Source organism: Perca fluviatilis, chromosome 20 (assembly GCF_010015445.1).
Source record: "Perca fluviatilis chromosome 20, GENO_Pfluv_1.0, whole genome shotgun sequence".
Classification (NCBI taxonomy): domain Eukaryota; kingdom Metazoa; phylum Chordata; class Actinopteri; order Perciformes; family Percidae; genus Perca; species Perca fluviatilis.
In genome coordinates, this window is record NC_053131.1 from 21,704,466 (window position 1) to 21,720,332 (window position 15,867).

At 41.4% G+C, this 15,867-nt stretch overlaps 1 protein-coding gene across 1 annotated transcript in view; it reads right to left on the reverse strand.

Moving 5' to 3' along the window:
* Positions 1 to 327: 327 nt before the first annotated feature.
* Positions 328 to 15,867, reverse strand: part of LOC120548930 (signal-induced proliferation-associated 1-like protein 1) — a 37,688-nt gene continuing 22,148 nt past the window's right edge. The window contains exons 6-18 of the mRNA XM_039785435.1: positions 15,677 to 15,780; positions 15,221 to 15,378; positions 9,089 to 9,668; positions 7,628 to 7,902; positions 7,261 to 7,521; positions 7,003 to 7,146; positions 6,772 to 6,908; positions 6,570 to 6,652; positions 5,851 to 6,269; positions 4,688 to 4,879; positions 3,865 to 4,027; positions 3,470 to 3,669; positions 328 to 2,314 (exon numbers count right to left, since the gene is read on the reverse strand). Of these exons, the coding sequence (XP_039641369.1) occupies positions 2,086 to 2,314; positions 3,470 to 3,669; positions 3,865 to 4,027; positions 4,688 to 4,879; positions 5,851 to 6,269; positions 6,570 to 6,652; positions 6,772 to 6,908; positions 7,003 to 7,146; positions 7,261 to 7,521; positions 7,628 to 7,902; positions 9,089 to 9,668; positions 15,221 to 15,378; positions 15,677 to 15,780 (2,945 nt within the window). The 3' untranslated portion in view covers positions 328 to 2,085. The remainder of the gene's footprint in view (positions 2,315 to 3,469; positions 3,670 to 3,864; positions 4,028 to 4,687; positions 4,880 to 5,850; positions 6,270 to 6,569; positions 6,653 to 6,771; positions 6,909 to 7,002; positions 7,147 to 7,260; positions 7,522 to 7,627; positions 7,903 to 9,088; positions 9,669 to 15,220; positions 15,379 to 15,676; positions 15,781 to 15,867) is intronic.

The window sequence follows — 15,867 nt, forward strand, 5'->3', positions numbered from 1 at the left end:
ACAGATTAATTGACAATGAAAATGTTAGTGGCAGCCCTATCCTCATCCATTACTCTGTCTGATCGAGGCCCATCAGTGTCAGGGCAACAGCTTTGTGTAATCATGCCCAAGTAAAAAAAACAGTAGCTCTCTTACTCAAAATACAACAGCAGGCAACCACCTCCTGCCAGGTCACTGCCAGGTATCCATTTACTCTGGAAGCCACCTCAGATGGCCCTAGCAGTTAAATTACTTTTCCTGTTTTTAGGAAACCTGTCTTTATATCGATACTAATGTTGTCTAAATCATATTATATGCTACGCTAAAAGACCACAATGTGAGACAAGGTGTAATTCAACAAAATATTTTTAATAGATATAAACATTTTTACACATCACAGCTCAATGGAAACAGAATCACATGCTGTCACACATGTTAAGAATGAAGGTGCAGGGGCGTTCTGCTGTGCTAGGGGCCTGGGACTCATTCATCTGAGTCCAGCTCATGGTCTTTGTCCTGTCTTATGCCTCCCCTGTTTATCTTCCATATTGTTCCTCTCACTCTCCACTATATCCTAGCCAGTAAAGCAGAAATACAAAAGAATCAATTAAAAAAAAAGAATGAAGGTGCAAATTCTGATGCATATCAAATTCTCCTTATATACAGTTGCACAGTATCTGAATACAAAAGGAAACAGTTATAAGGCTTAAATAAAGTCTTTGTGTGGTCTACTACAGACCAAATTGAGGTCGGGCTTACAAGCAGGATTTACACACTACAGAGAACTCTGTAGCTGGAATTTCAGGATTTGCACAATATCTTACAATGTAATCATATTGAGCAGTACCGATTTAATCTATTGAGAGAATTGAGGATCAGATTGAGGCCTTTTAGCATGCTAAGAACGGAGGGTATGTTGTCAACACTAGTTGGCACTGTCAATCAATCCATTGCATAAGGACTTTCAAAAAATATAAGAATTAGTATTTTGGATCAAAAGTTAGCTTTTTCTGTTAAACTCAGTTTGGAGTTAAAGTATATATATTGTATATATTATAGGAGACTGGCCATCATAAGTACATGCAGATCTCTAACCGTATATGGCTGTTTTTCTTTTCTTGGCCATCATCTTTGTCATAAATACTCTTCACACATATCAAGGGCAGAGGTGAGAAAATAAATGTTAACGTCAAATATATTTACAATAATCTGAATGAGTGACACTGAACTGTCACTCTCTCTCTTTATGGAACCCATATTGTTGTGTGATTTTACAATATATTCTTTTCATCAGCTGACCAGTAGTCCTGTACAACTTGTACTTGCTTTTAACCCTCTAGAAGTTAAACATTTGATATAATTACACAGGCATTACAGACTTGACCTTACAGTGTTGACAGATATGTGCTATGCAGAGGGTCTGTCTGTCTGTGTCTACCTACCCACACTGCTACCGAAAAAGCATAGTTATGAGGGCCGACATCTCCCAATCATCTCATATAGTTCTTTTCTTTTGGTTAGTAATAAAAAAATAATCAGTCATATCACTGAATTGGTAAAATTGAACAGCAAGTAATTTACAACACGCTTAATTCTTAGAAAGTGTAAACCTCTAGCAGAGTAATGTGGCACAAACTCTTGCAGGAACACATTTAAAATTGTGTTGGAGCTTTTTAATTGGAAATCTGTTCACTTGTAATTAGGTTAGCTGGGGAGCTAAATAGGGACAGTAACTTTAAATCCCTTTAGGTTAGTTTCAACATCTTGCTGTCTCTGACATGCAAGGATACCAACAATCTATTAGATCGGACACAAAGCATCATATTTGTGAAATTCTAAGGAAGGGAGTGCATGCTGTTTAAAACTGACACACAGTTCTTTTATTCCCCTGTTCTTTCCCAAAAATCTTTCATGGTGATTATACCACAGATCCGCAAGGCTAAAGACAGATGACATGTAAATTCATGTTGGCACTGGTTTGTAAAAGCCAGAGAGAAACAGTTCATGTGGTGAGTTTGTTGTGTGTGCAGCACTGAACAACCAAGTTTCAGATTGGCTTGAGTAATGGTCAAACTCCTAATGTAGAGCAGACTACATCTATGTGCATCAGTTCATGTCGATGGTGTTAAAGACCCACTCTGTGAACTTCTTGAGCTTGGCTGAGGCGCTGTAGGACTCCTCCAGGAGACGCTGGTTGTCCTCTCGCAGGCTCTGGATCTGAGCCTGCAGTGATGCCTTGGCATCCTTCTCCTGGTGGCGACAAAGACGTGTGAGCAATGTGATCTTAGGTTTGAGGTTCAACAACAGACTTGCTGGTTTCCCTTTTAATGGGATTTAATTTCATCAATAGGGCTTAAGTTAAAAGATGCAAGAATATGATTGATTGATTGAATGAATGAATGAAGAAATTTATTTCAGACATATCAAAAAATAAACCAAACAAAGTATCAAAGAAATATACTAAGAAGTTAAATAAGCAAAACATTCAATAAACAATAAGTTACACTGGCCAACTTAGACATGTCTGAAAAGGAGTAGGAAGAAGTATACACTTATATATCCTACCCCTTTTCCATAACTCAGTAAATTATTATTATTATTTAATTTACCACATATTTGTATCTCATTTATATTTATCACATTCATCTTATATAATATATATATATATATATATATAGAGAGAGAGAGATAGATATATATATATATACACACATATATATCACATATTTATATATATATATACATATATGCACACACATATATATTTATAATACATACAACACATATATATATATATATATATATATAACCATATATTATACATACATATATATATATATATATATAATATATACATACACAAATACACTATACATATATATATAATATAATATATATATATACATATACATACACAAAGAACAGCAGAGAGATAGAGAGACAAAAACCAAAAGAAAAAAACAAAAAAAACAGAAAAACAAAGAAAACATAACAGACACACAAAACAGCACAAGACCACAGTGAACGCAGAGTAAAACTATAATGAGGACTCAACACCAGAGACAACACAAACACAAAGACACACAGAATAACAAACATACAGACACACATATGGATAATATGATATATTGCCCAGACTACTAGTATGAGTCAACTAGGGGGATGCTGGATAACCCAGGAACAGACACATGGCTGCACAGGACCATGGATCACACTAATCAAAGACATATCAATAGACACAGACCAACAGTGACACCACAGCCAAACACAACCTACAATACGCCCAAAGGGAGAGACAAAAGGTTCCAGCTGGCTTCTGCCTCAGAAAAACAGGTAAGAAGGAATGAAAGAGAAGGTTTAGGGAAGGAGAAACAGCAAAGTAAACCACAGTGGACAGCATTTGTATCTGTTCTCCCCTATGACAGAAAAACAGAGAAATCTTGCAACCAACAGCGGATGTCCCTTAATTGAATGTAGGTGATATTTTAACAAAAATTTGTGTGATGCTCGCTGGCTTGGTCCGTGGCGATTGGTGGGCGAGCGTGGCATGGTGGAGCAGCTGAACAGAAGGTCAGTAGGCGTGTCACGCTGTCCACTAGAAGATGGCTCTCTCTGCCCGCTGTAAATACTCTCATCTGACAGAGTTCTCTGGAGGGAGCGACGAGTCGCTAGCGGACCCGGAAACATTGGCTTCAGATAGGGATGGAAACAGACACATTACAGGACTTAGGTAAAACAAAGTGAAACATTTTACAAATGCTAATTTGTCCTAATCAAAAAACAAACAAAAAACCTATCCCATCCTACAAGTACCCCTGGGGAGGAATCATTGTACTATGTTACTAGAGTCAGTCTAGACAGTTAGGCCATAGCCTTTCTCAGTACCTTCTCTTCACTTGTAGTGGGTGGAGGGCTGTCAAGTGTGATGAGCTTCTTCAAGTCCTCTTCCAAGCTGGACTTGGCAGTGTGCCGCTGGGGCGACTGGGAGCCCCGGAGATTGGCCCTGAGCTGCGGCTGACCACCCAGCAGACCATCACTCTGGTGCCGTCTGGAGATAAAAGCAAGATTCAACTCAGAGAGATACCTCTTAAATCCAAATAACACATCGTATGTAGAAAATAAGAATGCAAAGGTAATGGAGGTGGTGGCCAAGAACATCACCAACAAAGAAGGTCTGTGATTAAAAGGTCAGCAGTTCAAATTCTGAGACTGGATGGGAATCTGTGAATGATAAGGAGCTGCAACCATTCTTTGTGATGTTAACACACACACACACTTGACAAGACACTTCTCTACTGTACTCTCTCACCACTATTGCTTCACCAGGAATAACTGTGGTTTGTTCAGCAGCTGTACAGTGGGAAAACAGCAGTTGCCATCAACCACAAATGATGCAATCACCCTTTGGGCCAAACAATGAGACATATGCTGCCTTGAATGAATAAAAAAAGCACAATATGTTTAGTCATCTTCTCTGGGAACCAAGCAATTAAAAAAAAAAAACACACAGCTACACCACATGGTGGCAGTGTAGCCCAAATTAGAAAAGTAGTATTAAGTGAGCTGTCTGAAAGACAAAATAAAACGAAACATTCAGTCCTTTCCCCAGTTTCTCAAACATCAACATCACCGACAGTGGGACGCATTTCTACACTGAATGATCATTTTTCTCAACATGTAGCACAGCAGGGGACAGTTCCTATCTTACTTGCGAGTGCTTCCAAAGTCCACAGAGTTGACGGTTCCCCCAGGTTTCCTCCAGCCAATCAAGTACTTCGAGGTTGCTCCTTGACGAGGGTAGAAACTCTTGGTCCCTGGTGATGTGGGTGAGGTGGCCGCAGCCGCTGCCTCGTCTTGCCCCTGATCCATCGGACTCCCTGAGAGGCCAGAACTGAGTGTGCTGAAGAAAAAGGGAGGCAGGTGAGACATACAGTATGTATGAAAAAGAAAGGCATCAGTGTCACGGTCTTTGATTTTCATATAGTTATAAAAACATACAAGCACCAAGAGCATATTAAGTGACAGTACAGTGCTATTCATTTGTCAGGCTTTAAATTGTTTAATTTTTATTTTAGCCTTGGTTCAATTGACATGATTGATATAGCACCAATATCTATAATTTGGCTGAAAATGAATTCCCTCAGATGGCCACTTTCTTTCTAGTTCAAACTTTCAAAATATGTTAGCAGTTGTTGCATATATAAACAGAACAAACAGATTATCGTAACCTGTTCCATTACTGTCTGTCTTTCTCTCTCTCTCTGCAGATGGGATCAACTGATGACTTCATGGATTAAAAAAATAGGACGCCGTGTCCTTGCACTTTATTTCCAGCAACTTCGAATAACATTTCTCCGTAGTTTGACATAAAAGCTTGAATTTTCAAACAGCAAGTTTTGTGTCTGTGTCGCGCACCGCACATACTATAAAACAAAGCTGCCAATATACAGGTCTGGTAGAGCTGAGTTATTTCTGGCTGAGTGAAGAGGAGAGGGAGAAAAGCTTTAGTTGATTCAAAAGGAAGTGGGATTTAGAAGAGGGGAAACAGTGCTGAACTCACAGTCTGCATTTCTAGCAACTTCAAGCACTTCCTTTCAATCATGAATACCAGGAGACAGAGATACATACAAATGCAAAACCACAGGCACAGACACACACACAGAGACACACACACACACACACACACACACACAGTTATTTAATTCTTCCTCTCTCCCTTTGTTAATGCCAAAACGCAGAGCTTTGGACTTTTCCATCTGGGATGGTACAGGATGTATCTGGACTACAATGAATCACTGTCTGTTTAATGAAACATTGATGCAAGGCCACAAATTCCAGCCTACAGCTGAGTGAAACAGAACAGCAGCACACCTGGAGTGGGAGGCGGCATCACTGAGGCTGTAGGAGCCACTATCAGGAACGAGGGGAAATGCTGATGGACTCTTTGCTGGAATCTCACTGCCTCCAGTGGCAACGAGAGAGTCTGGTGTCGGAGGTGAAGATTCCGAGGCCCTCTGGCTGTCTGCTGGGTCATCCTGCCATGGGATTTTGTCTTTGGCCCTGAAGGCACCAGTGGAGGAAGCTGTGCTGCTTTGTGTGGCAGTGAAGGAGGTGGCATCGATGCCGCTGTCAGTGGAGGTGCCCTGAAGATAGCCGTTGAGCTCCAGATCGCTCCGCACTCCAGAACTTGAGCCGACTTCGTACCACTTCTCATCGCTGTGGGCGGAGCTGGAGGCATTGCTCGAGAGTGTGTTGCTGCTAGACTGGCTGGATGAATACGGAGCATCCGGCTATTCAGAGATGAGAAGTCCAATTAGCATTTTCAAATTAAAAACATTTTTTTAAGTTTTTACTATACACATTTAATATTTCCCCCCATAATGATATTGCAAGCTCAATCCACTGTCAATATTTAAAGAGTGGAGATTGGAATACATGTTGTAGCTCTTACTCAAAAGCACATAATCTTTACCATTGATTAAATCGCAGCACTCTGGTTAACCCAGGGCCTCCTTTATCAACTCGTAACCTGCAATCACATAGGAGCTAGGAGATGACATACAGTATGATGCTTGTTGATTCCAGCTCACCTTAGTGATTTTGTTAGGAGACATTTGGCTGCCCTGCTCTGACGGTTGGAGTCGAGGAATTACTGCCTTGGAAACCACAGGGTCTATGGGACGCAAGGACATATGGGTAATGAGGTCTGTAGACAAGTGGTAGCACAGTAAAAGTCATGTTTTATTCAATGATATCGCTAACACTAAGGCCAGAGTTCAGAGTTCCTCTTACCTGCACTAGTTTTGTCCCCCTCCCCAGTTCGGGTCCATACGACACCAGTGCTAGAGCACGTTTTCATCCCATTGACCCCCTCACCTGCCACGTGCCGCACAGATGACACAGGGGACCGGCAGTTGTTGTTATTAAACCTAGACGGGAGATGAGGAAGGTCACCATATTGCCAGGTAGTGCAGCAGGCCAATTTAGCATTAGTAACCCATAGTGAGGGCCAGAAGAACTTACCCATCAGGCATAGATTTCTGCCTCCACTGGTTGGAGCTCATGGCGTCTGTGTAGGGGAGGCTGGAAGGGGAGTTTGTGTTGTGCAGCGTGCGACCCATCACAATAGAGCAGGCGAGAGCGTAGTTGTCGTTCCCTGGGGAATATCTGTGACGACGCATAAGTATGTCATTAAAGACCAACTGTGAACTGCAGCCAGACAGCTTTTTGTTCAGTGTGTCTGCAAGTTTTATAACAGCATTATAATATTTATTTTGTGACCTTTTGGGGTTGAGGGGTCGGCCGTCGCTGGACACACTTCGGGGAATAACAGCAGAGTTACGGTCACTGAAGTCTGAAGGCGGGGCCTTGATCAGCGTTCCCCCTGTGCCAGCAGCGCGTGTTTGAGGGCTGGATGAGGTGCGTGGCCACTTGGTGTTGTTGTTGTTGGTAGGGCGGAAAGGGAACTTTAACTCATAGGGCATGCCCTCCTTGTGGTTCTTGTAATCCACTAGTGGCATGTGGTAGATTTCTGAGCAGCCTCTGTTGGCACATGTTCACAGTCAGAATGGGACAGCTTTAAAAGCCACAGACAACTGCATTAAGCAGAGTTTCTCTTGCATCTATAAATCATCTATATCTACTCTACCTGCGTGGCGTGGAGTCCTCATGTGGAGGGATGATGACCACCTTGACAGTAACAGAGGTTCTGAGCAGGTCGATCATCTGCTCGTGAGACAGCGAAGCCACCGACACCTTGCAAATCTCCACCAATCGGCTGCCCTGCCTGAGCCCAGCCTGCCAAGCATAGCCATAGGGCTCCACCTCAGCAACAATGCCCTCAAAGTTGACATGAAAGCCCAGCTGGCCCAAGGCGTTACGGCGCAATGTCATCTCTGTGGTCTGACTGCCCTTGGTCAACAGCTACAAACAGTAAAGTGAGGGAGCGGAGGTGCAAAGGGGCAAATCAGAGAAAGAGTAGAAGACATAATGCATAATGTATAAAACAATTTCTTATAGAACCCTTCAGAGTCTTTTGCAAGTAAACTAATATACCGTCTTCAAGCTAGCTCTAATCCCATCCCAGCTGAGGCACATATTTCAGACACATACTATAAATACTAAGCACTTGAATTTAAATAATTATGTACACTCTATTATAACTGTAGTATATTACAACTACCATTAGACACCCTGTCTCGCTCTTCCTCTACCTGTGGGAAGTTAACTGAGAAGTAAATGGTAGTTAGTACACAGAATAGTAAATAGTAAAAATAGTAGCAAATCACAAAAGCAGCAGAGTTCCAGTTAGATACAGTTAACATGCATGTTAGGATTCCCACAACAAAGGCCATGAAAAAAAAAAAACACAAAGAAGGGCACGTGCCAGTACTGGTAGAATGCAACAGTAAATCTTTACTTTGTTTACTATCAAATAGGACTGCATTGTCAGCAGAATGATCCAAATGCCCCGTCAAAAAGCACTGCCTTACCTACACCACACTGAAAACCTCAGTAATATCATATCACCAAATTACTATGTATTGTGCTAAGCATAACTTATAATCATAGAGTCAACACAACAGCTGTGGCTTTTTGGTGACTGTCTAATTTGAGGCTACGCCCTTATGTTGCTATTATAACATCAACAATACTTTGTTCCTATTTCTTCGTACTACTGTTTTCAAGGGACAGAGGGAATATTGCCCTCGCACATCATAGTGGAAGACACTCATAACACTGAAAAACTTTACTAAGCACTTTTTGCCTACATACATGTTCACTGGCTACAGGGATACTCCAAAAGGCCCTGACCTTTGTACTAATTGACACTTGGTGCTTGATTTAGAAATGTATGTTTATTCTACTGTTTTAGTCATTGTTATCTGTATTGGATAAGCTTTGCAGATAACTAGCTAAAATGTAAATATGATGATAAAAGCAGTGTGCATTCAGATGTGAAGTGAAAGCCAAAAGGACTGTGCCTGTTTATTACAAGCTGTTTTTCAGAGATATACGGTGTTTGGCTCAGCATAACCTCTGATAGCTACAGCAGATGGTGTGTGCTAATGAGATGTACTGTCATAGACAGTAGTAGTGCCCCACTGACCTCCAGTCTCTTGACAACCTCTCCAAAGTCTTCCGTGTTGTTATTGATGGAGCGCAGAGATACACTCTCTCCACGCTCATAGTAGATCTTCATGGAGGCGGGACTCCCAGTTGACCAACCAATCACATCACGTGTAGCGCAGTTAAACACCACCGCTTTGGCCTCCTGATCCAATAGGATGATGAAGTCATTTGAAATGGCCAACAGGCATTCGCGTTCAGCACCAGCTACCTGATCTTCAGCATGAACCTGCCAGGTCACGGCCCCTAGGCTCCGCAGCTCCGCCCCACTGTATGGACGCACCTTCTCCCGTCGTTTGTGTGCCAGAGAGATAAAGGGGAACTTCCCAGTGGGTTCTACAGGAGTACTGGTCACGTGACGCTCTGCCAAGTCTCGAAGATATTCCTGCCGTGTGCGTGTTGCCATGGCACCAAACTTATCTGACTTGTGGGCTGCGTTCTCAGCGTTGATGACTTTGCCCAACAGAAAGTCCCTGAAGACAGTGGACTTGGGGAAGGTCACACCCTTGGGGATTGGTGGGCCAAAGGAGGGAACGTCCTGGGAACGGGTGACAGCCACACTGCAGAAAGGAAAAAAAGAGGGCAAGGGTTTCAGGTCACTGCTATAGTATGTCAATAAACAAACATTATAATCCATAAATTAAACCCCTTTGTATTAGGTTTGGGGGAAAAAAATCGATACAGCATAGTATCGCAATATTTTTCGTGGCAATAGTGTATCGATACACAGACGCCAAGTATCGATCTTTTATGATATATGTGTTGGTCAGTCTGTCTGCTTGACAATCTCATATTGCAACATTTAAAATTGAAGTGAGATGAACAAACAGAGAAAAGTATCTTTTTAGATAAAACAGATGTTGACAACATTTTCCTTTGGGGACATCATTTGAAATTGGGAAAAATTTGAAGTTGGAAAAAAGTTAATACATTGCAGTATATCGTAGAATATTGCAATATGTTTAAAATCCCAATAATATCGTATCGTGACATAAGTATCGTGATGATATCGTATCGTGAGGCCTCTGGTGATTCCCACCCCTACTTTGTATAGGCCTTTGCAGCAATGCATTTGTATGGTTTGGTTTGTTTCTGTCATGAAACAATATTCAACAAATGGTTGTAGAAATATACAAAAACAAAAAAAGTCAGAAGACTATTGGATATGTATGAAGACAAAATAAAATATCATAAAATATAAAAAGCACGAAACACATAAAACTGAAATATGACAGAAAAACAAACAAACACTAAAAGTTAACATAACTTATTTCCATGATGGTCAAATAACTGGGTGTAAAAGTTACATTAGGAGGACAAACATAACCTGGTAAAACAGCATAGTGGAGACACATTACATAGTTTACCCACAAATATTGTTGCGTTTGACCTGTTTCACTTGCGAGTATAAAAGGAGTGTGTTAAAATTACTACTGGCAAGGCTCTTCTCTTGTTACCCTTCACTGCTCCTATTCCATTTGCACACAATAGCTGTCCTTGAGTTGGATTACTATAAATTATTTAACAGGTGTAGGTACTGTTGTACATATAAAAATTGTCTCAGTGTAGAACAAATTCAGCAAAGTGTGCTTTTAAACAAATTGGGATTAATTTACTATTTGGGACGACATGCTTGTATTATTCAATTAGTTGGCAGCCTGTTTATACACACTTTGGCTGCATAAATTGAGGCTTTAAGTGTATACATCCAGCAGTGCCATAAAAAAGTAAGTGTAGCATTTTTTTCTGCATGATTTAATCAGAAAATGTGGTCTGATATTCTTAAAATTCACAATAATGGACAAGCTAAATCTGCCTGAAATAGTAACATAAAAACAATTACATGTTTTGGTGTATTCATTGAAATATTTGCTTGAACAAGTCAAGGTCAGGTTGGAAAAAGAAAGCGAGTTTGGTAACTAGTTAAACCAGTGACCCAACCAAATGTTTCCTATATGTGTTGATAACATCTCCACATTGGCCAGGATGAATTTTATAATGTCCAAGTTATTTTTGTAGTTCGTTTTAATGTGTTTAGGGGCATTTCCGTGTTACATCTCCCAACTTCTATGAAGCATCAGATGACTGACAGCTACCCTGAAACTTAAAACTTGCAAAAATGATTTTAATATATGTGAGTGCATTGTTTTCTCAATGAGTAATGGTTCAGTAATGGTTGGTAAATGTTCAGGCACAGGGGCGGCAACACAACTACAAATCATGGAGATCCCTATTCCATGCTTCACTTTAAGGATGATGTTAGGCTATTAGTTTGGTTTGCTTGATTAATCCAAAGTGAAAGGTGTTTAAGCAACAAAATATAGTCTTTGGTTTCAGCTCTTAACATAACAGAACATTTGGGTTGCCAATTTGAGATGTACAATATCATAAAAGTTATTTTAAGGTAGAACAGTGCTTTCCTCTATGGTGCCCTTCGATGAGCAGCACGATTGTCGCCCTATATTTTTCTTATTGCTGAGACATAAACCTCAGTGACTTTTAGATATTTAGACAGGACTTGTAAAGTGGGTTCACATAGTATTTCCTATTTGGATTTTTAATCGAGATTATTTAATAAATATGCAATACAAAACAATTATTATTATAGTGACTTTGCTAAAGATCAGACCACATTTTATATTTATATAAACAAATAAGAGAAATTGTGCATAAATGTAGGTAATTCCAAAGGGTTCACTTTCTTTTTCTCGGCACTGTACATACAGTTGTAGCATATACACTGAAAGCCCATTAGTCCATGACATGGTGTTAGATAAGCTAATGTGACAGTCCTGACAAGTCTCCATCCAGTCCAGTCCATTCAACAGATAACAGTCATAGCCTTTAGCAGAAATGTTGCAAACTAAGCCTGACTAAGCCCAGCGTATAAATGCTATACATCCAATCACAGTTGACAAGCCAGCTCCCCGCTACATCGTGGTATGGAGACGCAGTGCTGCGGCTCGAGCTAGCAAGCACAAACAGCCTACGTTTCCTTGACAAAGGTCTAGTTATGCAATCCGCCTTGATGGCCCCGTGTGACTTTGAGACAGCGGTTGAAAGCAGCAGATTAGCACCCCGCTGGCCCAGGGCCACTTACTCCTCTAATGCTCTGGTCTGGCTCAATAAGACCTGAGCATTATCCAAATCTCAGCAGCAGGCAACAACAGGCTATTAATAACTGGCTGACTCAACAAATCATAACATACTCTTTACTGCTCTAATCTCTATTAATAAAGACATCCCATTATTGACATGGTCACAAGCTATGAAGACACAGACTGATGGCAAAAAAATTAAACAAACAATCTCTTTGTGGGAAATCAGGTTTCAAGCCAGTATGTCTGCGCGTAACAATCTGTGTGTGTTTGCAAATGTGTGACTAGCGATCAGCTGAAATCCATAGAGCTTGGTATTCAGTAAGTGGCAAAGTCAAATAACTATGAAATACCACACGTAACAACACAACACAACCTGCAAATGTATAATGTTTGCAGGTTGTGGTGTAGCCTATATTCTCTGTACCCGAATCATAACATTTGATGCCATAACTCCTTTGTGGATTTGCCTACCCAGGGACCGCTGATGAAACGTGCACCGCCAAAAATGTGTAACTTTGCATCGAGGCGACGCAGACCGCAAGGACTGTGATTGGTCACCTCGTCCTGTGTGTTGATAGTCGGTGTTTCAAGCAGCCTACTGTGGGGAGTAGCAACATGCTAGTTCACTGACATAAGCTTTGCAAATAAACTCAGACATATTTGGGTTACAATGACGGGGTTATCCGTTTGTAAAGTGTCTATATGTCAGTAACGTTTTGAAATTAGCACTTCGCCAGCAAGCAGTACTTTGTGGGCAGTTGTGCTAAAGTTTGCTTGCTAACATAACAAACTGGTTGGCAGACACCTCGCAAATAACCTCAGACTTATTTTCTGGTTACAGTAACTAGGTCAATGGATTTTACTTTTTACAAAATCTAAGCAAGAAAAGGCCGAACAAATAAGATTAATATTTTAGCACCACAGTCTATGGGGTTTGCCATTCTGAGTAGCGTTTCGGTGGTGAGCAACACAGACACAGGCGACACCGAACTTGGAAGCCACACACCCCCTAGCGTTATAGCGGTGAAATGCACCGCGATGCAAAGCAACCCCGACGCAGAACTCCAAAAGGGTCACGACGCCGTAGGAGCGACGGCGTGGAGTTGACACAGAAGCATAAAACGGCCTTTATTCTAGGACAGTCAATGGCCACACATTGTCCCTGTTAAATAAACAAATAAATAAATCAACACAACACCCACGGTTTAAACTTACCTCCTGGTGTCACCAAAAAGCAACCATGTTCTTCCTTACTGCACAATACCGTGAATCTTTTTTGCAATCAATGTGACAAAAAGATTCTCTGGGTCGATGATAACGTGATTGTGTTCTGTAGCTTCAATCCAACACTAAAGACGTACTACTCAGTGTGGTGGAGCAAATCTTTGTAGCCTGTGCTCTCTTGTCCCAACCCAGAAACTTTTCCAAACCATCAGGGAAAGGCATCCATGAAAAGGCTTGTGACAAAGAGTCAGGAGTGAAGTCTTAACATATGGTGCCTCGATCCACAGCATAGAAGTAGAAGCCAAAGGCTGGGAGTGTGCGAGTTTCTCTGGGTGGGGTAACTAGATTGTCCTCGGTGTCCCGCGCCTCTCCATTTCATCAATAAGGCAAACCAGGAGAACCAGCATTTCACCCTTTTTCTTTTCCCAGAATTTAAACTCAAACATGCCCCCTTTAGGCAAAAAGCAAGCTAAATAAAGGTGTCCACCGGTCGATAGGTCAGAAAAAAATAATTTGCCAGAGAGGAGAAAAGTCTGTAAAAAAGACCAAATTTGATGGCCTGAACCGTCCACTACTGAGATAGACTCTGTGAGCTCTGAGGGACTCTGCTCTGAACAATCCTCCCCGCTCACATGCATGTCCGGGTGAAGAGAGCACTTCATGTGCATGGCGCTAACTCCTTCAGACCATTCCAGCTCACGCTGCCCAAAGGCAAAGTGACAAGCAGGGAGGGGGGAAAAGAGAAGAAGATGAAAGAAAGAAAGAAAGAAAGGGGGGGGCTTGTATTATATGAGTGTGTGAGCCTTTGTGTGAATTAGTGTGCATGGAAAAAGTGTGTGCATGTGTGTGTAATAGTGTGCAAGTGAGAATGAGAAAGAGGTAAAAAGGAGAAACAGGAGTAAGAGAGTGAAGGGGAGCAACTATGTGTGTAATATCAGTGTATGCAGAGCAGAGAAAATGTGTGTGCGGTGGAGTCGGGATGCATGAGTGTGAACGCCATAGAGTTGCAGTCTGATCATCACGAGGCTAAGAATCAGCCAGCGGAAGAGAAGAGGAGGAGGACAGCTACTGTAGGGCCAATCTATTACATTTGATCATAATCAAACTAATTTATACTTATGCAGACATGATAATACACACCCCAGAGAGACAGAACAGTCACACAACAGGCTTTTATGTCCAGCCCATGCCTTCCAGTCAATGCTTTTGTCTTAATGCTACTGTAGCTACCTGTATAAAAACAACACCGCAGGTAGCCCTGGAAGTGGTGTGGAGCTTTTAAGGGTCCCATAAAAAGGGCCCAGTGCTGCACTGAGATGGTAAGTTAAAGCCAGAATTTCAACATTGCTACTGGGTTTGGTCAGCCTGGCCTACTTAAAATTGTAATAAGTCTCCTTAGTCTCTCGATACGGTCATACATATATATTCATAGCTGGTGGGCTAACCTTAATGTCAGTGTCAGTCGCAGTTTCATACTCATAATTCTTTGAGACGGTAAACTGGTAACCTTTCCAAGCTTTGGTAGGTTGTCAAGATTTTTTAAAAACCTGTACTTATCCAGGAAGAGGTTTTGTTCAGCAAACATGCCACATACACCAACACTGCTTTTTCTTCCTTCCTTCCTTCCTTCCTTCCTTTGACAAACCACATAACATGTATGCATGTCTAGAAAAAAAGACTTGTTTCCATTGTGGCCCTTACAAATTTACTGTACACCTCCGAGCTCAAAGAGTTATTCATTATGGTCGGGTTTAGCTATTATTCTGCTGGTCAAATACAAGACCCACCTGTAGCATGTGTTGTCAGAGCAGGGATCGTGCACCCGTACAACGATGAAGACATGTTGAAAGTGAGAGCGAACGGCCTTCGGGGTGAAGGGGTGAGCACCAGGCTCCTGGAACACGATGGTCACAATGTCGTTCCCTATGTGGCGTTTCCTCAGTAACTAGTCATTGGAAAACAACACAGTCTTAATTAGAGAAGTATGGGATTTGAATCTAAAAGCAAAGCCATACCAACCATATGGTAAATTCCATTTAATGACATGGCACTCAACAATAGAAGTTTCGTTAGAATGAAAGTTGGATGAGAATCAAATCTGATTACAGAGCCATAAGTCATATCATGCATCTAATGATACACCCTTCCTTTAAGGTTTTCTTTACTCCATCCGTTTCCAAACAAAGGAATTTCCTGATACATAACTAATGGTATACCATAACGGCTGGCCTCTCCATTTTTACCTGTTGTTTGTTGTTGGGTGTGTAAGGCAGCAGAGTCGACACATGAAACATGATCTCGTAGTCCTTGTAAGTCGTGTACAGGGAGTGAGTACCTGTGGAATCCGCTACAGGGGAAAATAGCAATACAGGGTTGAGATCCATTGCACAGTTACTGCCATCCATCTCTCTCACATGTGTATTCTGTGCGCTCA